The sequence below is a fragment of the Colletotrichum karsti genome (genome assembly GCF_011947395.1).
Source record: "Colletotrichum karsti strain CkLH20 chromosome Unknown Scaffold16, whole genome shotgun sequence".
In the NCBI taxonomy this organism is placed as follows: Eukaryota; Fungi; Ascomycota; class Sordariomycetes; order Glomerellales; family Glomerellaceae; genus Colletotrichum; species Colletotrichum karsti.
This window is the reverse complement of record NW_024065916.1, coordinates 522,683-543,307: the sequence shown is the minus strand read 5'-3', so window position 1 is coordinate 543,307 and position 20,625 is coordinate 522,683. Positions and strand designations below refer to the sequence as shown.

The following is a 20,625-nucleotide window of genomic DNA, read 5'->3' as shown; positions in this document are numbered from 1 at the left end:
AATGAAAAGAGCAGCTCGCTTCCAGTTAACGATTGGGAAAAATATGGTTCACACACTTTGAACACAAGATCTCAAGCATAATTCCGCCCTCTAAAACCCGAGAAGAATCTTCCTCCAAGGCATCTTCTTCTTCTCCGCCGCGTTGGCTGGAGCACCATACCCCTCTTCCTGCACATTATGCTGCCCAACAATAGCAAGGAACACGTCATTTAACGTCGTGGGACTGACGCTGTGGTGTTCGATGCCCAGAGCCTGCTTGTTCTCTTCAAGCATAAGGATCAGCTGGCCAATGGCACTGAGGCTGGCAACTTGCCCGCGTTGTCTTGTCAGATGAATCTGCTCGGCTCGTGAGAGAACATCGGCCGCGGAAACTGAGAAGCGCATTTGTCCATGATACGTTGCGGACTCGATCTCGGCGTTGGGGAACATCATTTGCACCCACTCGCGCATTCGGTCCATCTCTTCAGCAGTCGAGTGAGGCGCAGTACGACTGACAAGGTGGACATACAAAGAGTCCCCGAATCGCGACTGCAAAGTCTCGATGTCGCCGACAGCCAGCATGCGCTGTGCTACAATACCAGCTCGATTGGCCAACGCGTCTGCCTCCTCCATGCTGTGTGTCGTAAGCAGGATAGACCGGCCGGGGACGATGGTGCTGAGAGTGCGCCACATGATTCGTTTAGCAGCCGCGTCAAGTCCGGAAGACGGTTCATCAAGAAGAATGACAGACGGGTTTCCGGTAAGAGCAATTCCAAGAGAAAGCTTCCGCTTATTACCCCCGGAGAGATGCTGTGCCATGGTGTTGACGTGTGCATCGAGCCCGACGGCGCGTACCACGGCTTGAACTTGGTACTCGACATCGGCGATACCACGCAGGCGGGCGTAGTGACGAAGGTGCTCGAGAACAGTCATGGAGTCGATGGCATCGAATTGCGGACAAACACCGAGATTGGAACGAGCCAGGGCGCGCTTATCGGTGATGGAAACTTGCTCGACAAGGACATCGCCCCCATTCTTGCTGGGTTGGATGTCACCACGGATGAGCGAGATTGTGGTTGACTTGCCAGCTCCGTTGGGGCCGAGAAGAGCAAAGACCTCGCCGTGCCGAACACCGAACGTGACGTTGTCGACCGCAGTGAACTTTCCAAACTTCTTCGTCAGATGCTTGACCTGTAGGCCGTCATCGGAGCCGGTAACTTCGACTCGAGCGGTCTCATTTGCGACTTCCTGGTCGGCGTGAAGTTGCTCCATCTCGGAGTTGGAGCTCTTCTTTTGCTTGAGGAAAGCTGGAATCTTGTTGCCGCTGTCATACCAGAGAAGACCGCAGAACAAAATGATGGCCTGGATGGAGAGGTAAAGAATCGGGCCCCCGAAGGCGTTCATCGCTCCTGGGTAGTCGTAGAAACTGGTGCCGTCGCAAGCGAGGTTGAAGGTGTTCAGACCAACAATGAGGGCGCGGCACACGTTGGCCACAGGGAAGAAGGCTGCAATAGTGTAGTGACCTATGAGAATGTTTCGATCGCTAACGGTAGCAGGTGAGAAAGTAAGGATGTAGAGGAAAGCGATGAGGTAGATCGCAAAGCCCACACTGTTGTAGGCCATGATCGCAGCAAAGGTTGCCACCTGGCTCTGAAGGAAGAGGGAAAAGATGTAAGATAGAAGGATCGAAGTAAGGCCATACAGGATGAAAACCGGAAACAGGTAGCCAGGAGCAAACCAAATGTCCGATGCCGCGACAAAGATAACGGCTGCGATGATCAAAGCGATCACGAAGATGCCGTAGTCGAAAACTACGTGAGATGTCCACAGCGGCAACGATCTCACTCCACTGGAGTACTGCAAACCACGAACGTTGGAACGTCTCTCCACATTGGGGTATAACCCAAAGAAAGCTGGGACGATCGAGAGCACAATGCTGAAGAAGATGGCTAGTTGGACAGTGTCGAGAGTTGAGCTGCTGAAGGGGTTGTCGAACGGGATGTACCTGGCCGCGATGTTTATGTTCGTCCTCGCGACACTGAGAAGGTTCTGGGCAGTGACAGCAGCGGGAACGGTCATCCCTTCCTCTGTGTCCGCTCGCCATGCTACGGTCATCGGACCATCATCTGAACTGGCCCAGATTCCGCCGGGCATGATATTTTTCCGTTCGCGCTCGATGTAGTCGCGGAGACCGGACTCGGAGGTCACATTCTCCATGGTGAAGTTGCTTGAGTCTCTTGTTGAGGCCAAGCCGTTGAGAATGGAGCTAAAAGCGGTATTCTCAATACCAGAAGTTGGACCGGCAGCAATGTGCAAGCTCTGGACAACTTCGTCGTATTTATCGCTGTTCCCCCTCTGACCCTGCTCGGTAGGGACGCAGGTAGACTGGCTTTTTCCGTTGATGAGTATCTGCATAATGGCTGCTGCAATAATTGGAATGAGGAATGCAGCGACGAAGGGAATCCAGTTTGTTTTGAAGAGTGTCAAGCGCTTGTGAACCAAGACAGTCAGCTGCTTGACGAAGCCGGTTTGGCGGCCAGACTGTAAACCCAAAGAATTCCGCCCACCGTCGGCCATCCCTTTCTCCGTGATCTGTCCAGAGTCGTCGGAGAATCTTGCAGGGGCGGGCCGAGACTGAAGATCTTCGCCTTGGACCTCCTCGGCCACGTTGAGGAAGACGTCTTCGATGTTAGGGCTGTTGATCTTGTATGGCAGACAAGCTGCTTCGAGATGACGGATGACTTCTGCTGCCAGCTGCGACGATGGCGCTGTGTAGACGATAGTATTTGGCGAAACCCTCAGATCAACACCGGCAACTTCAGGGGGTCCTCTAACATCTTTGGCGTTCAAGACGTGGATACTATATCCGGCGCCGAGCGAGTCCTTCAGAGCGACTGATGAACCTTCGGCCCTCAAGACGCCCTTCGACAAAATTGCGATATTGTCGGCAAGCAAGTCGGCCTCGTCGAGGAAGTGCGTCGTTAGGATGATGGTTCGCTTGCCTCGCTCGGAGAGAAGAATATCCCATATTTTCCTCCGAGAAAGCGCATCAATACCAGAAGAAACCTCGTCAACACAACAAACAGCGCTGCCACCGGTCAACATCATACCAAGCTGCAACTTGCGTTTCTGACCGCCAGACAAGGTCTTTGATTGCGCACTTTTCTTCGACCCGAGGCCAATAGCGTCTATGAGCTGCACCATATCATCGCTTCGGACGCTTCCAGCGGCAGCGCCCGTGGACTTCAGTTGGTTGAAGATCCGAATGTGCTCAGACACTGTCAGTTCGTCCCAGAGGACGTTTTTCTGAGGAGCGATGCCGATACCGCCCGAGGCATCGATGGAAACGCTGCCGTGGTTGAAGCGGCTGATACCGGCGACGGCGTCGAGAGTCGTGCTCTTACCGCTGCCGTTCGCACCAAGAAGAGCAATGATCTGCCCTCTCTGTGCTCTGAGGTTGAGCTGATCGACAGCTACAGTCGGAGATCGTGGTTTGGAGATGAAGGAGAAGAGTCGTCGGAAGAGGCTTGGCTGGTAGACCTTAGTGAGACCATCGATAGAAACGGCGTGTTGAGGTGGAGGGCCATCGCCCCTGTAGATTCTCCGACTTTCCGAGCCGACGCCGTGGATTAGTCGCTCAAGGACAGCCGCCATGAGAGGATACAAGATGAACTGGATGATGAGAAAGACCCAGAGGGCAATGCCGGGTAAGGTAGAAGCACCAGTGGGAGGCGCCTTGACCAGGTTCATCGGCTTGCCCTCGGCTTCAAAGCGGGCTATCACCTTGATGAAGAAAACGAAAGCGCAGGGGGTGAAGAGAAGACTCAAGATAGCGACGGCGCCTGTTGGTGGATCAGGAATGGCCTGTGCCAGGACACCAAGTAGGACGTAAACCAGAGAGTTGATGACACCAGAAAGCTGGGCCTTCTTGAAAAAGGTGGCGCCGAGAATCGCCTGGGAGGTCAAGGCGAGACCTCCCAAGATGAAGAAGATAAGGACAATTCCAATGTTGGTCTCTTTCCATATTAGTGACCTAGCGATAATGGAGGCGACGACCCAGCCTGGAAAGTAGATGGTGCCGAAGGAGTAGAAGGTGGCAATCATGCGGGCCACTTGGGGCTCCCACTCGTATCGAATCGACATCATCGCGTCGATGAGCTGCGAAAGACCCTTTTCTCGTTCCGTCGCAACATGGCCAGGAAGGTGATAACTGACGCCAATCAGAGCGAGAACGAATGAGACGGCGAGATAGTCGATGAAACTTTGCTGGTATTTCCTTCGGACCGAAGCCTGGCGCTCATCCTCAGTTTCGTCTGTGAACCCCCATTCTTGCTGAACGCTGAGAGGATCCGAATTCCCATCTGTCGAGTTCAGGCGAGCAATGGCGGAATCGACAGCTCGTTGGAGAGGCAAGATGTAGACTTGAGCGTCATTATCCTCGTCTACTCTGAACTTTCCACCCAGCGCAGGGTCGCCTCGAAGTGTGTAGTTCCAGATACTACCCTCTCCCTCGTTGGGTGAAGAGTGGAACATGACCGCACCATAACATGACGTGGTGCCTCGAGCAGCCGACCGGCAAATAATACTCAACTCATCGTCGTTGATAACAGTCGTTGCGTTCTTGCCTGCAGCAGAAATGTCTTCTGAGAGTGTACTGATCACACGCTCGATATCGCCGCCAGCGTTGCCGTTGTTGACGAAGACGACTGTATTCCTGGAGCTGTCGGCTACTGAAAGACCGTCTCGAAGTGATCGAACATCTCTGGGCTCGGCAATGCCGTAGTCGCTCTGAGGGCCCCCAAGCTTGCCTCCGATGCCCAGATACACTGTCAGAATGATTGGAAGGAGTAAAGCCGTGTAGATTGTTGATGTTGGGTGTCGTGCTAGAAGAATGATGTAGTTTTTGACTGTTAAGACGCCAATTTGACGCACGAGGGCCGACTTTGGTGCCGCCATGGCGGCTGTTGAAAAGGCACTCAGCTGGTGTGCTTCACCAGATTCGAGGAGTAGTTGAAGTTGGTTATGATTGAATGCTTGTGGCAGGGAAGATTAAAAGCTTTGAAAAGAGCGACGACTGATCTCAATGCTCTCAGAAAGACCGATGTTGAGGGAGAGAGATCAATGTTGTTAGGTAGCAAACCTCTAGGGAGCCGACTTCTAAATTTTAACTTTCGTTTTAATATAAAGCTTCCGGGGAATTTAAAGAGAAAACAAAACCGCACACGGCGTCGGCATAGCCATTCTTTATCAGGGGAGAGGGCCTCACTTTCAGCTGTGTGACGCACCCACCGTGAATGTGATCGTTGAATCTCACTGCCGCATCACAAGTTTCCCAATCAGGCTATTGGAAGGTAGCAAAGCCTCTACCAATTGTGAGCCGAAGCCTGCATCGTTCAATGTCGCCGTTTCGAGAGGGATGCGAAGAAGGGTCCGATGGGTTTTCATTAGTACCTTAGCGGGCGGGCTCATCCAGTATGTAGTATGGCTCATCGCAGGAATGATTGGAGGAGTCTCAAGCCAAGCATTCAGTAGGGCTGTAAACAGACGTGTAATCTTCTGGCGCAGAGATGTTGTACACAATCACATCCAATTGCCTAAAGAAGTTAGGCCGAGGTCATAAGCGGTCGCAGCCACCAAACATGATATGACGGAATATGGCGCCAAGGTAGAGGAATACCACATTTATCGGGCGTTCGTCTGCCTTGCTGACTGCAGATAGTAAGCGAAATAGAACTGTCAATTACCACTTCCGGAATGGTGTCACTGATGCTGGGTGGCCCCTTGCTTTCGGTCAGCAAGACCCTGTTCCGCGGATGAGTGTGTGAGTGAACGGCTGCCGGACACGCCGTGATCTCCCCAAAATATTGCGGCCCAGCGTCCTGGAACCTGGAAAGTCCATTGATTGCGTCCTGCAGCGAACGGCCGAATCTGCATACAATAACCAATGATGTCTGATGTGATATATCGCTAATAACCAAGTTTACATGTGGCTGACCGGTTCCATGCCGAGATATTACCTACACCCCAAATACCGATCGCTGAAATTGAGATGAATGCCTCATCCGTGTGCCAAGACATCTGATGCCATTTCAAAGATTCGCCCTGCTGAATGGGTCGCTCTTCATCGCCTCTTCGACCTCCTTGTATGCGTCGTATCCATACAGCCATGGCTGCACCTCCGGGCACGTCCATCTGCTGGGGAAGGGGCCCTTCAATTCCTTTCCAAGCTGCGACATGAAGATTTCGTCTCTAGCCTCTTGCTCAGGTCCGTCTGGCATGTGGAATGAATGGCGCTGAAGACTATTAGCATCGTTGTCTTAGTATTTTCACCGAGAAAGATGTCGACTTACCTGCTTGAAAGTCTCTCTCACAATCGATTCGCCTCGGGCTTTGCGCAACTTCTCGTACAACCTAAACGCGATCGGCAATTGTGACTTGGATGTGATGTGTCCCAGCAGGAGTCCGAGAACGGCGCCGTCTTCAACTGCTGAGTTTGCACCTTGGGCGAGATACGGGAGCATAGGATGGCAAGCATCACCGCTGTACACGCATGTCAGTCAGAAACCTCGTCTGAGCTGTGATGGGAATCCATAGTGACTTACACAAATACGAAGTTGGATTTGTCGTTCACCCAGGAACTCAGTTCCTCTCCTTGAATTTGCGTCAGTGACAAACCATAAACACCGGCAGGGCGGTCGTGACTTACTGTGCATCAGCTTCCATTTCTCAACACTGTCAACAGCATTGAGGAACTTCTGCAATATCGGGTCCCATCCCTTGAACCGATTCCTCATCTCTTCGACCGAGCCTGCCTGGCGACTCACTCCCTTGGGCAGGTCATCGGGCGTGAGCAGTACAAGGTTGTACATCTTCTCTGCTCTCATGGAGTAGCCGACACAATGCGCCCCAGGTCCAATCCAGAAGTGCACCGAAGGCTTCGTGATCCATTCTCTCAACTCCGGGTCCGTAATGTCGTCGATATTCAGCACAACGCGATACGCCAAGTCGCCCGTGGCTAGCGGCGGGTCATCCGCCTTCAAAAAGCACGCACGAGACCGTGACCACAACCCGTCAGCCGCAACGATGAGATCCGCTCTCGCCTTGATGCCGGACTGTGTTGTGAGTTCCGGGGTGTCGAAGTCGATGTTGTCCACCTTCTCGCCGAGCTTGAACCGCACGCCAAGGTCCTTGGCGCGTTCGTACAGGGAAAGCTGCAGGTCGACGCGGTGAAGATCGATGAATGGTGCTTGATACTTTGCGCGAATCTTCTTGTTGAAGTCGTCTTCCTTGGCAAGTACCCGACCTGAGTAGCGATGGACAAGAAGTGATGTCGGCTCGGAAGCTGATTTCCATAACCTGTCCGGAAGACCCCATTTCTGAAGAATGCGTGTGGAGTTTGGTGTTACTTGCAGTCCTGCGCCAACCTGAGAAACTGATTAGAATACGACTTCATTGTGAAGGAGAAGGCTGGGTACCTCAAGAAGCTCCTTGGCGGATTCAAAAACAGTTACGCGGTGTCCTGACAGAGCTGCTGCTACAGCCGTTGCAAGACCGCTCAGACCAGCGCCGACAACTATGATTTCCAGTTGCACTGGTGATCTTGTATGAGCCGTAACCTGAATCGCATTGTTAGTTCACGCAACTTGCGAAGTAAGGTCCGTGTTGGGTCATAACAATCGAAACTCACCGCCATGTTTTGGCTGGATTCGTCGGATCTTGCAGTTGGAGATGCTGACGTCTTCGGGAATATCCAAGAGTTGAGCCACCTGAGCATCTTGATGTCGTTCGGTTCCGTAAGGGATGCAAGCCTGAATAAGGACAAAAGAAGAGTTTTGAGTTCAGACGCGTTGGCAGGACTCCCTTGGCATCAAGAAAACTCCCAAGGACGCGTTCGGCAGCTCGATCCAAGTGTTCAACCCATGTTCTTCAATCTTGTTGGGAGGAATTCCGGCAAGTCCAGCTCGCCCCTAAATTAGCTGTCGTGGCTTCCCCGGAGATCCCCCACAAAGGGAGCCGGAGGCGCGGGAGCGTCCCGCGGGGATTTTGGGTGGACGTGACTTTGGTGGACGGCCAAAGACGCCTGAGCGGAAAATCCGGGGTTCGGGTTTTCCGCGAGTCGTTCCCCCAGAGATGGTTACGAAATCCACTGGAATCAAGCCGAATGGAAGGATAACGAAGTGGATTTACGAATACTGGATTGCAGAGGCGAAATCGGCAAAGCCGGCACGAGTTTCCTCTTGGTGGAGAGTTTCTGGAGTGGTCAGCTTTTGTGTTTCGGGGGTTCGTTTGTGCGACCTCGGCGCGAAGGCCGTGGCATCATCTGCCGAATATATTGGCCGTGGTAAGCGGCTTCGGGATCTAAATTCGGCACGCCAAACGCGATCAGAGACATCAAACCTTAGAAACTCCCTGATTATCACTTTGGAAACTAGACCCAAGTATTTGCAACCCATTTTTGGTAACTCTATAATTGCCTTTGTCGAACATTTGTCTATCATCCATCGCAACTGTTACCCCTCCTCAACCCCGCACGATGTCGCCCAAGGGTCCTTACAAGTTGGTCACCGTCAACACCGCGCCTGAGCGTGCGAAGCGCCTTGTCGGCCGCATGGTTGAAGCTCTCAAGGACCGGTACACGATTGAGCATGTCGCAAACTGCGAGAGTGAGTAGCTTCATCCCAGAGTATGAGAAGTGAGTTTCCTGGCTGACAAATTGAGCAGGGATAGACGAAGTTGAGGGCAAGGTGAAGGAGCACCAGCCTGACGTCTTGGTAAGCTGGCTGTCTACACGATCTGTCGAATGGCTTAACTAATTCATTTGCCTAGTTCTGCGCCTCAATGTGGTCTGCTGAGGAGGCCAACCAGATCTTGTCGATTGCGAGATCGATCAAGCCTGACATCAAGACACATGCCATCCCGCATGGGCTTCAAGTCGAGAGGGGTCCCGATGCCATTGTCGAGCATCTGCTTGAGGTGGTCCCTCCTCTGATTGAGCAGTAAAAATGTTTCAGTCGTCATGGATTTAGACTAGGAATGGAAAACAGTGATACCAACGTTGTGACCCAGAATATTAAATCAGATCATATGAATCAGAGCCGGCACTCTAGGTGATGAGTGAGTGAGGGTCGATGAGTGAATAAAACTTGACGAGTGAATGAGAGTTACTTGGTGAATGAGACTTGATGAGTGAATGAACGGTACTGAGTAAATCAGAGATTCTGATTGAATGAGAGATAACGAGAAAATGAGAGTGAGGACAAAGGTACGGGCGGCGGAACCCTCAGTTGTAAGACAGAATGTCACCATGTCGATCTGGGGAGAACTCAGAACCAGCCTAACGTATTGTCGCGCCAATATCACTCTAATTATCACTCAATCTTCATACTCTTTGTCTTGAAAACATGACCCAAAAGCTCGATCGTACGCAGTATGCACACCCACTCTAAGTCTATTGTCCAACAGACGTCACACCCTCATTCTGGAACACGTTGATCAAGGTTCCAATGTGAGGAAGAATCTCAACCCTGAACTCATCTCCGTCCTTCAACGTCACCTTGGGCTTACGACCGAGACCGACACCAGCGGGTGTTCCGGTAATGATAACGGTACCGGCGGGAAGAGTAGTGCTCTGAGAGAGGAAGCTGATAATCTTGGGGATGCTGAAAATGAGATCACTATTGTATGGTTAGGCAAGATTTATTCTTAAGTTATGCCTGAGTGGAACCTACTCAATGCCGCTCTCCTGAAGAACTTCGCCGTTCCTCAGGCCGCGCATCTTCAGCTTGGTAGGGTCCTGAATGACATCCTTTGAGACAAGGGTAGGACCTATCATTTGCCTCTCTTAGATAATCCTCGACACGTCGTGACGGCGTAGGGAGAAACTCACCCAAGGGGCACGAGCCATCAAAGCCCTTGGCAAAGCACCACTGAGACTGGTTCATCTGATACGTGCGGCTGGAAACATCGTTACAGGCAGTGTAGCCTAGGACGTAGTCCATAGCATTCGCCTCGGAAACGTTCTTGCATGTCTTTCCGATGACGACTGCAAGCTCAGACTCATAGTCACCGCAGTCATCGACCTGGGTGAGAAGGGGCAGGATGGTTGGCTCCGGCCAAGGGTTTCCCAAGGCAGTGTTAGGCTTCCTGAGATGAGTGTCAGTCATCTCATAATCTCATCACTATTCAACAGAAGACTCACAAGAACACAGTCGGGACATCGGGTAGGGCGACGCCGACTTCCTTCGCGTGTTGGACGTACTGCGAGTCGAGTCAGCTTCACTCCTGGAAGGCCCTCCGCAGCGAAGCAATGGTAACTTACGTTGAGTCCAATGCAGCGAATGGTGCCGACCTCCTCGGCTGACAGAGGTGACAGGACCCTGTCGATCACCACGCGCTGGTCGGTCTTGGTGCCGGGCTCCAGGACACTCGACCCGGACCACACAACAGCCTTCACCTCCTTACCGTCACGGAGAGCGACACCGACGTCAACTGACTCCGACTCCGGTTCTCCAATGAAGACCTTGTTGGGAGCATCACGAGTGACGAAACGCACGAAGCCTAGAATCGTCAGCTGGCACGGTGGTAGGGATCTCGGGTGAGGGGAAGGAACTTACGGGAGAAGGTCGGTTGCGCGTTCGAGGCCATGTTGATGGATGATGTGTATGATTAATTCTCCAATTGAGACTCAAAGCTTGTGAGATATCGTAAGATTTCCAACTTGTGCCCTTCTTCAAATGGAAGTTCGGATGGTGTTCGCAGAAGCGATAGCCCTCCGAATCGTGGAATCCGACTGGGGCTCCCCGCACATTTGCCGATGGTTGGGGGGTTGCACGGCTCGGAGGTCCGGGAAGTCAATCAGCCACTCGAAATGTCTTACGCATCCCATCTTCGGCGTCGAAGCGTTGCGCTACTGCAGTCTTGGAGTATCATAATTGGCCAACCTCATACAGAGTTGATGACAAGCGGAAAAGCCGAGCACATCTCAGGGGCGCAGCTTTGGAGACTGTGGGGGCATTGCGAGGATGAGGGGTGTCATGGTGAGGGGCCGGGGAAGTGAGGGGTACATCGGGGCCATATGAGCCGATCGTCGCCGACGTCAGCTTCTTGGTTCGCGGCAGTTGGTAATGTCCTATTGACGGGCTCTTCCGATTGAAGGCCGGGTTTGGATTCGATATCAACTTCTCTTGTTTTGCGAATTGTCTTCCGAAAGGTGCAGCTTCTTACTAGATCTCCATTGCAAATTACCTGTTCCGAGTGTTATCGACATTTGAGAGTTAGATAACACCAGTTTCTGGGTATCAATCAAGATGGGCGGCGCAACAGCTCAAGCGCCTCATGGCGGCGAGTATCGCCAGCACTTACCGGATCTTAGCATCCCTCGCTTCACGACGATGCAGAAGCAGGATGCTCACGTCTACGCGAAAGAGTTCAAGGAAGGTGGAAACCCACCGTGGCTACATGCCCTCTACCTACATTGGCGCAAGCTCTTTAAGGAACCTTTCACGGGTATCACAACGGATGGTGAGCATACATATTAGATTGAGATTCCGTTCAAAGTCATAGAGCATCAGAGCTGATCATTGTCATAGGCACGGTGAAAAAGGACCTCTTCCAACTGGCCGACGAGAGCGTCCCGATCCAAGAGATAGTCGACGCCACACAAGCCGTTCTCTTACAACTAGATGATAAGCAAAAGAACATTTTGTCTTACCACATTGACTCCCCAGAATGGCGGTCGTGGTCAAACCCAGAGTTTCTTCTCAGCGATAAGGGCCTACGACTCGACGAGTTGACACCCCAACTTCGCGACAGCATTCTCAAGGTCTTAGAGACAACACTTTCACCAGAGGGCTATGCTAAAGCTTTGGGCGCAATGAGAATCAACGGCTTCTTGGGCGATCTGGTCAAGGCGCCCGCGGTTTGCAACGAGTTCTCTTACAACTTTGTGCTCTTCGGCGAGCCTTCGACGACGCGCCCCTGGGGCTTCTCATTTTATGGTCACCATTTGTGCCTCAACATCTTCTTGTACAAAGGACAGATTGTCGCATCACCTTGGTTCACGGGCGCGGAGCCGAATCTCATTGACGACGGACCGTACAAAGGCACCAGGATTCTCGAGACGGAAGAGAGACTCGGGCTCCAGCTCATGCAGTCTTTGCCTGCCAATGTCCAGGAGAAAGCACAGACATACAAGCTCTTGAAAGATCCAGCTATGCCGAAGGGGCGATGGAACCATGACGACCAACGACACCTTTGCGGCGCTTATCGAGACAACCGAATCGTACCGTACGAGGGTATCCTGGTGTCTGAGTTGAAGACCGAGCAGCAAGAGTTGGTCGTTGGTATTCTAGATCAATACCTGCTCTATCTACCCAAGAAATCCCGCGATGCGCGGATTGACCAGGCGAAGTCGTTCTTCTCGGAGACATACTTCAGCTGGATTGGCGGATTTGGCGACCAGGATCCGTTCTACTACCGCATTCAGAGCCCTGTCATCCTCGTTGAGTTTGACCACCACTCCGGAGTCTTCTTGACAAACAAGGAACCCGCCAAGTTCCACATTCATACTCTGCTCCGGACCCCTAATGCTGGAGATTACGGTATGGCGCTTCGGCCGTTGATTCCAAGGGTTGAGCAAGATTTCGTGTGGGAGGGCTGAGCAGGGCACAATGTATATATCACACAAAATTACATCTTTCTTGGACATTATTGTGCTACTACAAACATTATCGGGTCAATGAGTCTTAGATCGAATTAACTTTGAGTACGCTTCCAGAATGAGTGAAAATGCCCACCTTTTGACTTTCCAGCCCTCCTCGAATATTCCTGATTCATCCTGAAGCCATATTCTTCCGGCCATTATCAATTATTCTCGTCCTTATCACTGGCGTTGCATGAATCCAGAAAGCAAACACTGAGTATCGAACGCGTTGTAACGTGGCTTGGTGTCCGCGCAAACCCACATGAAGGTATCTGACAACTTCATTTCACAAGCCAGAATGGAATATGCAGGACAACATTCCTGTCACAACCTGACTTGAATTATCTATGGCCTGTTATCGTTTCTCAGCTGAGCGTTTCTTCTTCTAAGATTCGTGGACATGGCCGAGGGATACTAACTCAAAATGAGATCATGTCAGCAGGGCTGATAATGTGCAACACATTGCACAAACATGATTCGCTGACTGTGACTGCGCCGTCTACATAGGTGGCTATGTTAATCTAGCCACCAAACTATACTTATCTAGTCGTCCAACAGGATTGTGACATTCTCGTCACATGCATCGTCCTACATCGTGTTCTCGCACATCAGCGATATACCCCACGAAGGGATTGATTCATGCAGTCATCAGCTTCAATGTAGCATTGTTCACAGAGGTTGACACTGTCGACCAATGACAAAGCAACATGGTTCAGCTGCGAAATATTTGTCTACATGCATTATGACCAGTGTCGATGTCATGTTTCTAACTCAATTGGTTAATTGCTGTTACCTCGCCTCTCGCAATGATACTCTAACTTATTAAAGATGCCATTTTATATGTATGATTCTGTGCTCTCGAGCATCTCATCTTTGCCAAGCCTCCTTGTGTGACAAGCTACTTGAGAAAGATGGGTGGGTGTATCAGCATAGCTTCAATGTTCCAGCCTCGTTTGGTTGACCAAGGATCCCAAACATCTTCTACAGCGCTTGCGATCCACGTATATGTAGAATGGTGTTGTGATCGTGAATCACCAATGTTGACTATGAAGAAAGTCCACGACGTTATGTTGGAGATAGTTATTGTCAGCTATCGACCCAAAGTTGAGCTGCCCACTGGTAGGTGATTCTAGAGTAATAAAATCTATCTCTTGCCCAATTCTGTTAGGGATTCTATCCGTATCCTTACTTTTAGCTGTGTGTTACCGGGCGTTTGTGATATCGATTCGTACACTCGTCGTGGTCACATCACGCAGCCCCCACCAACATAATTCACGTAGCTAAACCTAAGTAGGCTTCAATTTTAGACGAAATGCATCAAATTTTAAACGCCAGTGTGACTGAAAATCCTTCACATTTTCCGACTGGACGAATGCCGTGTATTGATGGTCGTCCTGGCTGGTGGATATGTTGGGGTCCTCTGCCAGTCAACGGCACGGTTGACGCCCGAAAGGGCACGCGAGCACAATCAAAAGTCACATCACCATCAAACCGGGCGACCACTTTCTATTTCCCATGTAGCAATAGTTATAGTGTTCAAGTACTGTAAGGCTGCGTCGTAGAGTCCCGCAATGTTTAAAAAGGCTCTATTACCTCTCCATTCGGCCACTTGAAGTTCATCTTACCCCAAAGAATTAGAAACTATACGTCCTGCTCAATATTTACTCTTCAAGATTGGAGTTATCATCCTAAACCCATATACTCATTCTGTTCATCGACGGATCATGCCTCAGCTGCTGCCGCCATCCCACAACGCCCTCGTGGTGCGACCTCACATCCCGGTTACCCCTAAAGAGAGAGAGGACGTCCTTCGCTCCGTCGAGTACAACGTCTTCGCCTTTCCAGCCGCTCTCCTCACCTGCGACTATCTCTCAGACTCAGGAACGTCCGCCATGACGGATGTGCAATGGGCGGCTATGCTTCGCGGTGATGAGAGCTATGGACGGAACTCTGGGTACTACTGCCTCCTCGAAGCATTCCGAGATATTTTCGAGCGAGGCGAAGACCGCAAGTACGTTTTCAGGGATGTAGTCGCTGGGATAGCCGACAGTACATTCTACCAACACGTCTTTCTCAAGCAGGTCAGCGGCGGGTTTGTCAATGGCGGCCCCATGCAGCTCATCCGCCCGAACTTCTTCATCCTCCCGCAGGGACGATGTGCTGAAGCGCTTCTGTTTTCCACACTCAGCAACACCATTCGTACCCAGAGTGAGCCCGCCGCTCATGACGGCGGCCCACCAGCTCTCATCAGCAACGGGTTCTTCGACACGACCGGTGCTAATGCCGCTGCTGCTGGCTTTCAGCTTCACACCTTCACCCAACCCGGCCTTACAGACCCCTTCCCAGCCGAAGAAGTTGGAAAGTCAAACCCTTTCAAGGGAAATCTTGACATTGAAAAGGCGTCGGCTTTCTTGCTGGAAGAAGGAAACGGTGACCGCGTTGCCCTGCTTCTGCTCACAATCACCAACAACTGGGCCGGAGCCCAGCCAGTTTCGATGGCCAACATCAAAGCTGCTGCCTCGCTCGCCAAGAAACACGGAATTCCTTTCTTCTTCGACGCGTGCCGGTTTGCAGAGAATGCGAAGTTCATCCAGGACTTCGAGGATGGCTACGCGGACGTCAGCATCCCGAAGATAGTACAAGAGATGTTCTCTTACGTTGACGGCTTCACTATCTCCCTTAAGAAGGACGGCCTGGCCAATATGGGCGGTGCGCTTTGCTTCCGCGACCAGGGCATCTTTCCAAGAAAGTTTGGTTCTGACATTGGCATTCAGCTCAAGGAGAGACAAATCATGTGCTATGGCAATGACTCCTACGGTGGAATGAGTGGCCGAGACGTTATGGCTGCTGCCGTCGGGCTTTATGAAGTCACCAAAGAGGCCTATCTCGCTGAACGCATCTGCCAGGTCAAGAGATTTGCGGAAGGGCTTATCGAGGAGGGCATCCCCGTTCTTCTCCCTCCAGGTGGTCATGCCGTCTACCTTGACATGGACGGCTTCTTCTCGGGATGCGGACGGTCGTACGGGGAATTTGCTTCTGTCGGCTTCACCCTGGAACTCCTGAAAGACTTCGGAATTCGAGCCTGCGAGGCCGGCCCTTTCGGTTGGGAATGGGACAAGAAAGGGGCGATCGCACAGGACAGAGATAGCATCCCCAACTTGGTTCGGTTTGCCGTCCCACGGTGCGTGATGTCGGACGGACACATCGACTACACTGTCGCGGCTATTTCGGACCTCTACAAGAGACGACACACCATTCCAGGCGTACGAATCACTCGAGGCAAGGAATTGAGAATGCGTGTGTTTCAAAGCGGCTTGGAGCCTGTTCCTGTAACGTCCATTGCCAGCAGTCCGGCACATGCTCGCACGTTCTTGAGTGAAGCCATACACGACCTCAAGAACCTTTATGGCGCTCTGGGTCTGAATGATCAAGCATGGGATTCGACTCAGAAGGCCGTCGACATCTGTATGCGAGGTTGGGGCTCCTCGACTGTCGCCGATAATCCGGCTGGCTGGCTCTCAGACGCGAGCTTGAACCTGTGTCCATTTGAGTACTCTGTGGCAATCGAGGAAGACACTGGAAATGCTCAGCTGCGTTTTCTCGTTGAAGCCCAAGCCGACGGTGCTACACTCGCAGCGCACCAGAAAGCTGCCCTTCAGCTGACATCTGAAGTTCATGCCAACTACCCTCAGCGAGTATTGTTGGACCGCTTCAACGCCATCAAAGATCTATTCTTCCCTCCAGCCAGCGAGGCGCAAGGAACCTTTGCAGCCTGGCATAGCTTTGTCACGAAAGAAGAACAGCCGCCAGAGTGGAAGATCTATCTCAACTGCAATGCCCGTGGCAGTGCAAACGGATCAAGTCTTGTCTCTGAAGCCTTCGACAGACTTGGTATGACTGAGGCATGGGGCCCGCTTCAGAAGCTCTTGTCACCGGAACATAAGCTCATGTACTTCTCTTTGGACCTCAGCCCAGGGCCACAGGCTCGCGTCAAGGTTTACGTCCAACATAACGGGGCCAACGCAGACACCGTGGCACAGGCTATCAAGAACGTTGTCCCAGACAGTTCAGATGCTGAAGTCCGGCGATTCTGTACAACTCTTGGTGACTCCGAAGGCCCTTACGAGCGAAAGGGCCCGATGACCTGTTTCGGTTACACAACTAACGGAAGTGTAATCAACTCAGAAGCAGCGGTGTACTTCCCAGTGCATGACTATGCCTCTGATGATGCTGAGATCCGCTGTCGGGTGGAGAATTACATACGAGGTACCCGGAACGGCGAAGGCGAGGTCTTGATGTTGAAGCCGTATCAAGAAGCCATCAATGCTGTTGCCCATCGTCCGCTTGGGGAAGCTCGTGGTATTCATGCGTGGGTTGGACTGAAGAAGAGAAGAGACAAAGGACATGTCGTTACCTTTTACTTGGCATCTGAGATGTTTGGTGTCTTGCCTAGTAGGACTTGATTCAGTGGACTTCGACCGGCTTTGAGCCCCGAATTGCCCCGACACTCTGAACCTGTAATAATGTCAGTAGTCATAGTCAAAATGTTGGACAGTTTGGTATCCCAGGTTCCTGGAAGCAAAGCTTGTTTCGAGTTGAGAAGCAATTGAGCCATTGCCATAACTTGCTGTTGAGCATTGTCCCACCATGCTTCCGGCAAGAGCGCCAACTTTTTGCAACCCATTCCGGGTACGTCCGCCTTCCTATGCGGGAGTAGCTCAGTCTCTCGGCATCCACCGGGATCCACGAGCTGGATCTCAACAGGACTCATGGCGCAACGGTAGCGCGTTCGACTCCAGCAACGTACGTTCGTGCGATCGAAAGGTTATCCGTTCAAATCGGGTTGGGTTCATCAAAAGAAGCTATCCAGAAGCATCTTCTCTTTTGCAATTGGGTTGATGGTGATGTTTTGCTTCATTCGATGTCGGGGGGCAACTTGAGGCAGATTTTGGTGTTGCAAGCATTTTAGAGTTTTCCGCCGGTCTCAGCAACTCTTTCCCAGTTCGGATAACTTTCTTACTGGGTTATTCAAAGCTCCTCCAAATTTCACAAATTTTGAATGCGTTTGTGGATGTTGGGTGCAGATTAGAGGTGGGCTAGGGCAGGAAATTTTCACCGGCTTCACCGAGCTCACCGACGCTCGCAGCGGTTTTCGAGGTCAGCAACCAACCCTCAACGCGTTTAAAACAAACAGCTGCCATCTTGAGCGTCTTGGGAAACCGTCTCATCTCATCGTTTGCTCGTTGAATTCCCTGCACAGCTCCGGAGCCAGTACGGAGCTATCCGCAACAATGCCGAGAGAGCGGGCGGAGTAGCCCCGAACCTGTGGGTCTTCTGTGGTCCAAGCTTTCGGTAAGCTGCCGATGATCCACTCATTTGTCGGCCGTCGGAGGTCTCAGCGGACAATTCCGACGTTCCCCTCGCATCCCGACTTGACGATAGATCTACCGTTGCCGAACGCTTCAATTCATAAGAGCCATATCCTCGGTGAGACCTTTACGATATCTGTGATTTAACTGTATTGTCATCTTTTATCCGAATCCCGACTTCAAAATGTCCGCACGTGCTCTTGAAGCTCTCCGCAAGTTCACCGCCTGTGACGTAAGTGTCTGACATCGGAATCTCCCCGATAGCCTCAACTCCACCATGCGTTGAGCAGCTCAGATGCGTGGGTAGAATTTCTAACTTCCGATCAGATTGGCGATGCTCTCGTAAAGCTCAAGTACCCGCAGGGTGGCTTCCTCGACGGCATCCGGATGTTCTCCCCGGGCTCCGGCACCCGCATCTTCGGCCCCGCAGTGACGGTGCAGATGGTTGAGACGAGCGACACCTCGGCACCAAAGCTGGAAAAGCACTTCGTAGACCACAACGAGGAGGGCGGCGTCATGTACATCCAACAGCCGAAGGGGTTGCCCTCGGCCTGCTGGGGTGGATTGATGTCAACGCGAGCTAAATACCTCGGCGCCCAGGGTGTCGTCATAGACGGCCGTATGAGGGATGTTGGCGAGCACAACGAAATGGGATTTCCCGTAAGTATACGCAGAACTCAATTCCACTTGCATGAATTCGTTCTTCATTGCGCGTAACCTTATTGATGCTGCGAGTAGGTATTCGCCCAGGGAACTTCTATCCTTGGATCAAACACGTTCACGCGGGCGTCGAGAGTCAACGTACCGCTTCAGTTCAAGGGTGATCTCTGGATCAATCCAGGTGACATATTAATCGGCGATGCGGATGGTGTTGTCGTTACACCACCCTCGCTGGTCGAAAAGGTTGTTGCTCTTTGCCAGGAGCGTGCCGAGGTGGACGAGAAGATGTTTGTTGAGTTACGGAAGGGGGCGGCAATGGGAGACCTCATCAAGAACGTAAGAAAGGATAAATAGGTGTAACACCGTTTATGGTGCAAGGCATAGTTGTCGTCGCAAGTCGTAAAAAGCGATAGCAAGTCGGGAAGACCAAGAAATCACATCCGTGAAACTCGTCCTTCCCAAGTTCCACGTATTCGTATTCGGTAAATTGAGGCCTTCCTTAACTTCACACTGAAGTTTAGCGGTGTATGTGCTCTAACCATCAAGCACTGATGTGCTGTCTTCGATTCAAAACAAGTGAATTGTATGGGTCTCCTCCTTGTTCTAGAGTCTATCAAGATACACAGACACTTCTAAGTGTTCTTGGCTAGTGACCAAACAAGTTGCCTGGGTTTTGCAACATCAACAAATCCCATTCCTCATCCGATAACCATCCCTTGAGACTCCGCAGCCATGCAGCATCATCTACTTCCAGGTATGGCGTTTCCTTCAACGCTGCCTCTTTCGTCCGCACCTTCATCCGGGGTGTGTGCGGCCAGTCGCTGCCCCAAAGAACGCGATGCTTGTTCGTGTCTACGTACGCGCGAACCAAAGGCTTCACATCATCGTATCCAGGACTTTCGTCGCTGATTCGATATGGAGCACTCAGTTTAACCCACAGGTGGCCATCTCGGACCAGTCCCATGATTGCGGCAAACCCAGGTTGTTTCGTTGGATCATCGCGGTACTCTGCAGGCAGTAGGCTCGGCGCCTTCAACAGCGCAAAATGATCCGTGATCAACTTCACACCCTTCTTGACAACGAAGTCCCTGACGAAAGGCTCCAGCTCGACCCAGAAGTCCGTCCTCGTTGTGGTCATTGTCACACTCCACGGCAAACCAAGGGCGGTTATTCTTTCGATGTGGGCACGAAGAGCTACCTTTTGCAGCTCAACGTCTTCCATTGCCTTGTATCGGTACAGGTTGACACGCACCCCACGAACGCCAGCGTCGTGCATTGCGCGTAGTTCTTCGTCGGTTGTAGTTTCCGGATCGATGACGCCAATTGCTCGGGTCTTTTGCGGTCCAAGCTGAGGCACGAATGCCTTCAACGAAGTGCAGTCGTCTCCGTACGACAAGCCATGTGTGAGAACAGATCGTGTTATTCCCATATCTTTCTTGAACTTGTTGAAGGCGGCAATGGTAGCTGGCGGCGGAGTAAGGTGCCTATTCGGACTGTAAGGGAAAGTCTCGGCTAAAGCAATGAGTGGTTGTTAGACCTAGCTTTTCTAGCGTCTCCAGTGTTATCAGGTATCGACTTACGATCAAAGATATGATGATGAGTATCCCATCCCCCACGGGGAAACAGTACATTGTCTCTTTCTTCGGTAAGAGTTGCTGAAGGCGCCATGTTGGTGTCGTCTGCAGCTTTGTCGATTCGCTGAGCTCACAGCAACGCCGAGAGCCACCGAATCCACGATGACATGTATGTTATACTCATCCCCGGCTTCGTCATCTTGTCTGCATCAGTCGAGCATTCGGCTATATCCCGCGGAGCAACTGTTCGGTAAGTTGACAATTGCACTCTACCAACAACCGATCGTCATCCCGGTTTGCTTGTGGATACGTTGGAGATGCCTTCAGCACGGAGTAGTCCGCT

The 20,625-nt window shown here is 51.8% G+C and overlaps 8 protein-coding genes across 8 annotated transcripts; 4 read left to right on the top strand and 4 right to left on the bottom strand.

Moving 5' to 3' along the window:
• Window positions 1–90: 90 nt before the first annotated feature.
• Window positions 91–4,935, bottom strand: CkaCkLH20_05684 (ABC transporter; the record flags this gene model as incomplete). Its single annotated transcript, XM_038888402.1, has 1 exon — window positions 91–4,935. One exon carries the CDS (start codon window positions 4,933–4,935, stop codon window positions 91–93), a length of 4,845 nt encoding a protein of 1,614 aa, XP_038746299.1.
• Window positions 4,936–6,068: 1,133 nt separating this feature from the next.
• CkaCkLH20_05683 (FAD binding domain-containing protein) lies at window positions 6,069–7,753 on the bottom strand (the record flags this gene model as incomplete). Its single annotated transcript, XM_038888401.1, has 6 exons — window positions 6,069–6,272; window positions 6,330–6,519; window positions 6,582–6,630; window positions 6,686–7,403; window positions 7,455–7,595; window positions 7,667–7,753. 6 exons carry the CDS (start codon window positions 7,751–7,753, stop codon window positions 6,069–6,071), a joined length of 1,389 nt encoding a protein of 462 aa, XP_038746298.1.
• A 759-nt stretch (window positions 7,754–8,512) lies between these two features.
• On the top strand, window positions 8,513–8,979 carry CkaCkLH20_05682 (uncharacterized protein; the record flags this gene model as incomplete). Its single annotated transcript, XM_038888400.1, has 3 exons — window positions 8,513–8,642; window positions 8,701–8,750; window positions 8,806–8,979. 3 exons carry the CDS (start codon window positions 8,513–8,515, stop codon window positions 8,977–8,979), a joined length of 354 nt encoding a protein of 117 aa, XP_038746297.1.
• A 448-nt stretch (window positions 8,980–9,427) lies between these two features.
• On the bottom strand, window positions 9,428–10,623 carry CkaCkLH20_05681 (fumarylacetoacetate hydrolase family protein; the record flags this gene model as incomplete). Its single annotated transcript, XM_038888399.1, has 6 exons — window positions 9,428–9,653; window positions 9,708–9,804; window positions 9,866–10,122; window positions 10,178–10,236; window positions 10,298–10,536; window positions 10,593–10,623. 6 exons carry the CDS (start codon window positions 10,621–10,623, stop codon window positions 9,428–9,430), a joined length of 909 nt encoding a protein of 302 aa, XP_038746296.1.
• Window positions 10,624–11,285: 662 nt separating this feature from the next.
• On the top strand, window positions 11,286–12,637 carry CkaCkLH20_05680 (uncharacterized protein; the record flags this gene model as incomplete). The annotated part of the gene is made up of 2 exons (XM_038888398.1): window positions 11,286–11,499; window positions 11,568–12,637. The coding sequence occupies 2 exons, from the start codon at window positions 11,286–11,288 to the stop codon at window positions 12,635–12,637; spliced, it is 1,284 nt and encodes a 427-aa protein (XP_038746295.1).
• A 1,766-nt stretch (window positions 12,638–14,403) lies between these two features.
• CkaCkLH20_05679 (tryptophanase) lies at window positions 14,404–17,142 on the top strand (the record flags this gene model as incomplete). Its single annotated transcript, XM_038888397.1, has 1 exon — window positions 14,404–17,142. One exon carries the CDS (start codon window positions 14,404–14,406, stop codon window positions 17,140–17,142), a length of 2,739 nt encoding a protein of 912 aa, XP_038746294.1.
• A 1,090-nt stretch (window positions 17,143–18,232) lies between these two features.
• Window positions 18,233–19,062, top strand: CkaCkLH20_05678 (DlpA domain-containing protein; the record flags this gene model as incomplete). The annotated part of the gene is made up of 3 exons (XM_038888396.1): window positions 18,233–18,280; window positions 18,376–18,708; window positions 18,787–19,062. The coding sequence occupies 3 exons, from the start codon at window positions 18,233–18,235 to the stop codon at window positions 19,060–19,062; spliced, it is 657 nt and encodes a 218-aa protein (XP_038746293.1).
• Window positions 19,063–19,354: 292 nt separating this feature from the next.
• On the bottom strand, window positions 19,355–20,376 carry CkaCkLH20_05677 (amidohydrolase 2; the record flags this gene model as incomplete). The annotated part of the gene is made up of 2 exons (XM_038888395.1): window positions 19,355–20,220; window positions 20,289–20,376. 2 exons carry the CDS (start codon window positions 20,374–20,376, stop codon window positions 19,355–19,357), a joined length of 954 nt encoding a protein of 317 aa, XP_038746292.1.
• Between the last annotated feature and the right edge of the window lie 249 nt (window positions 20,377–20,625).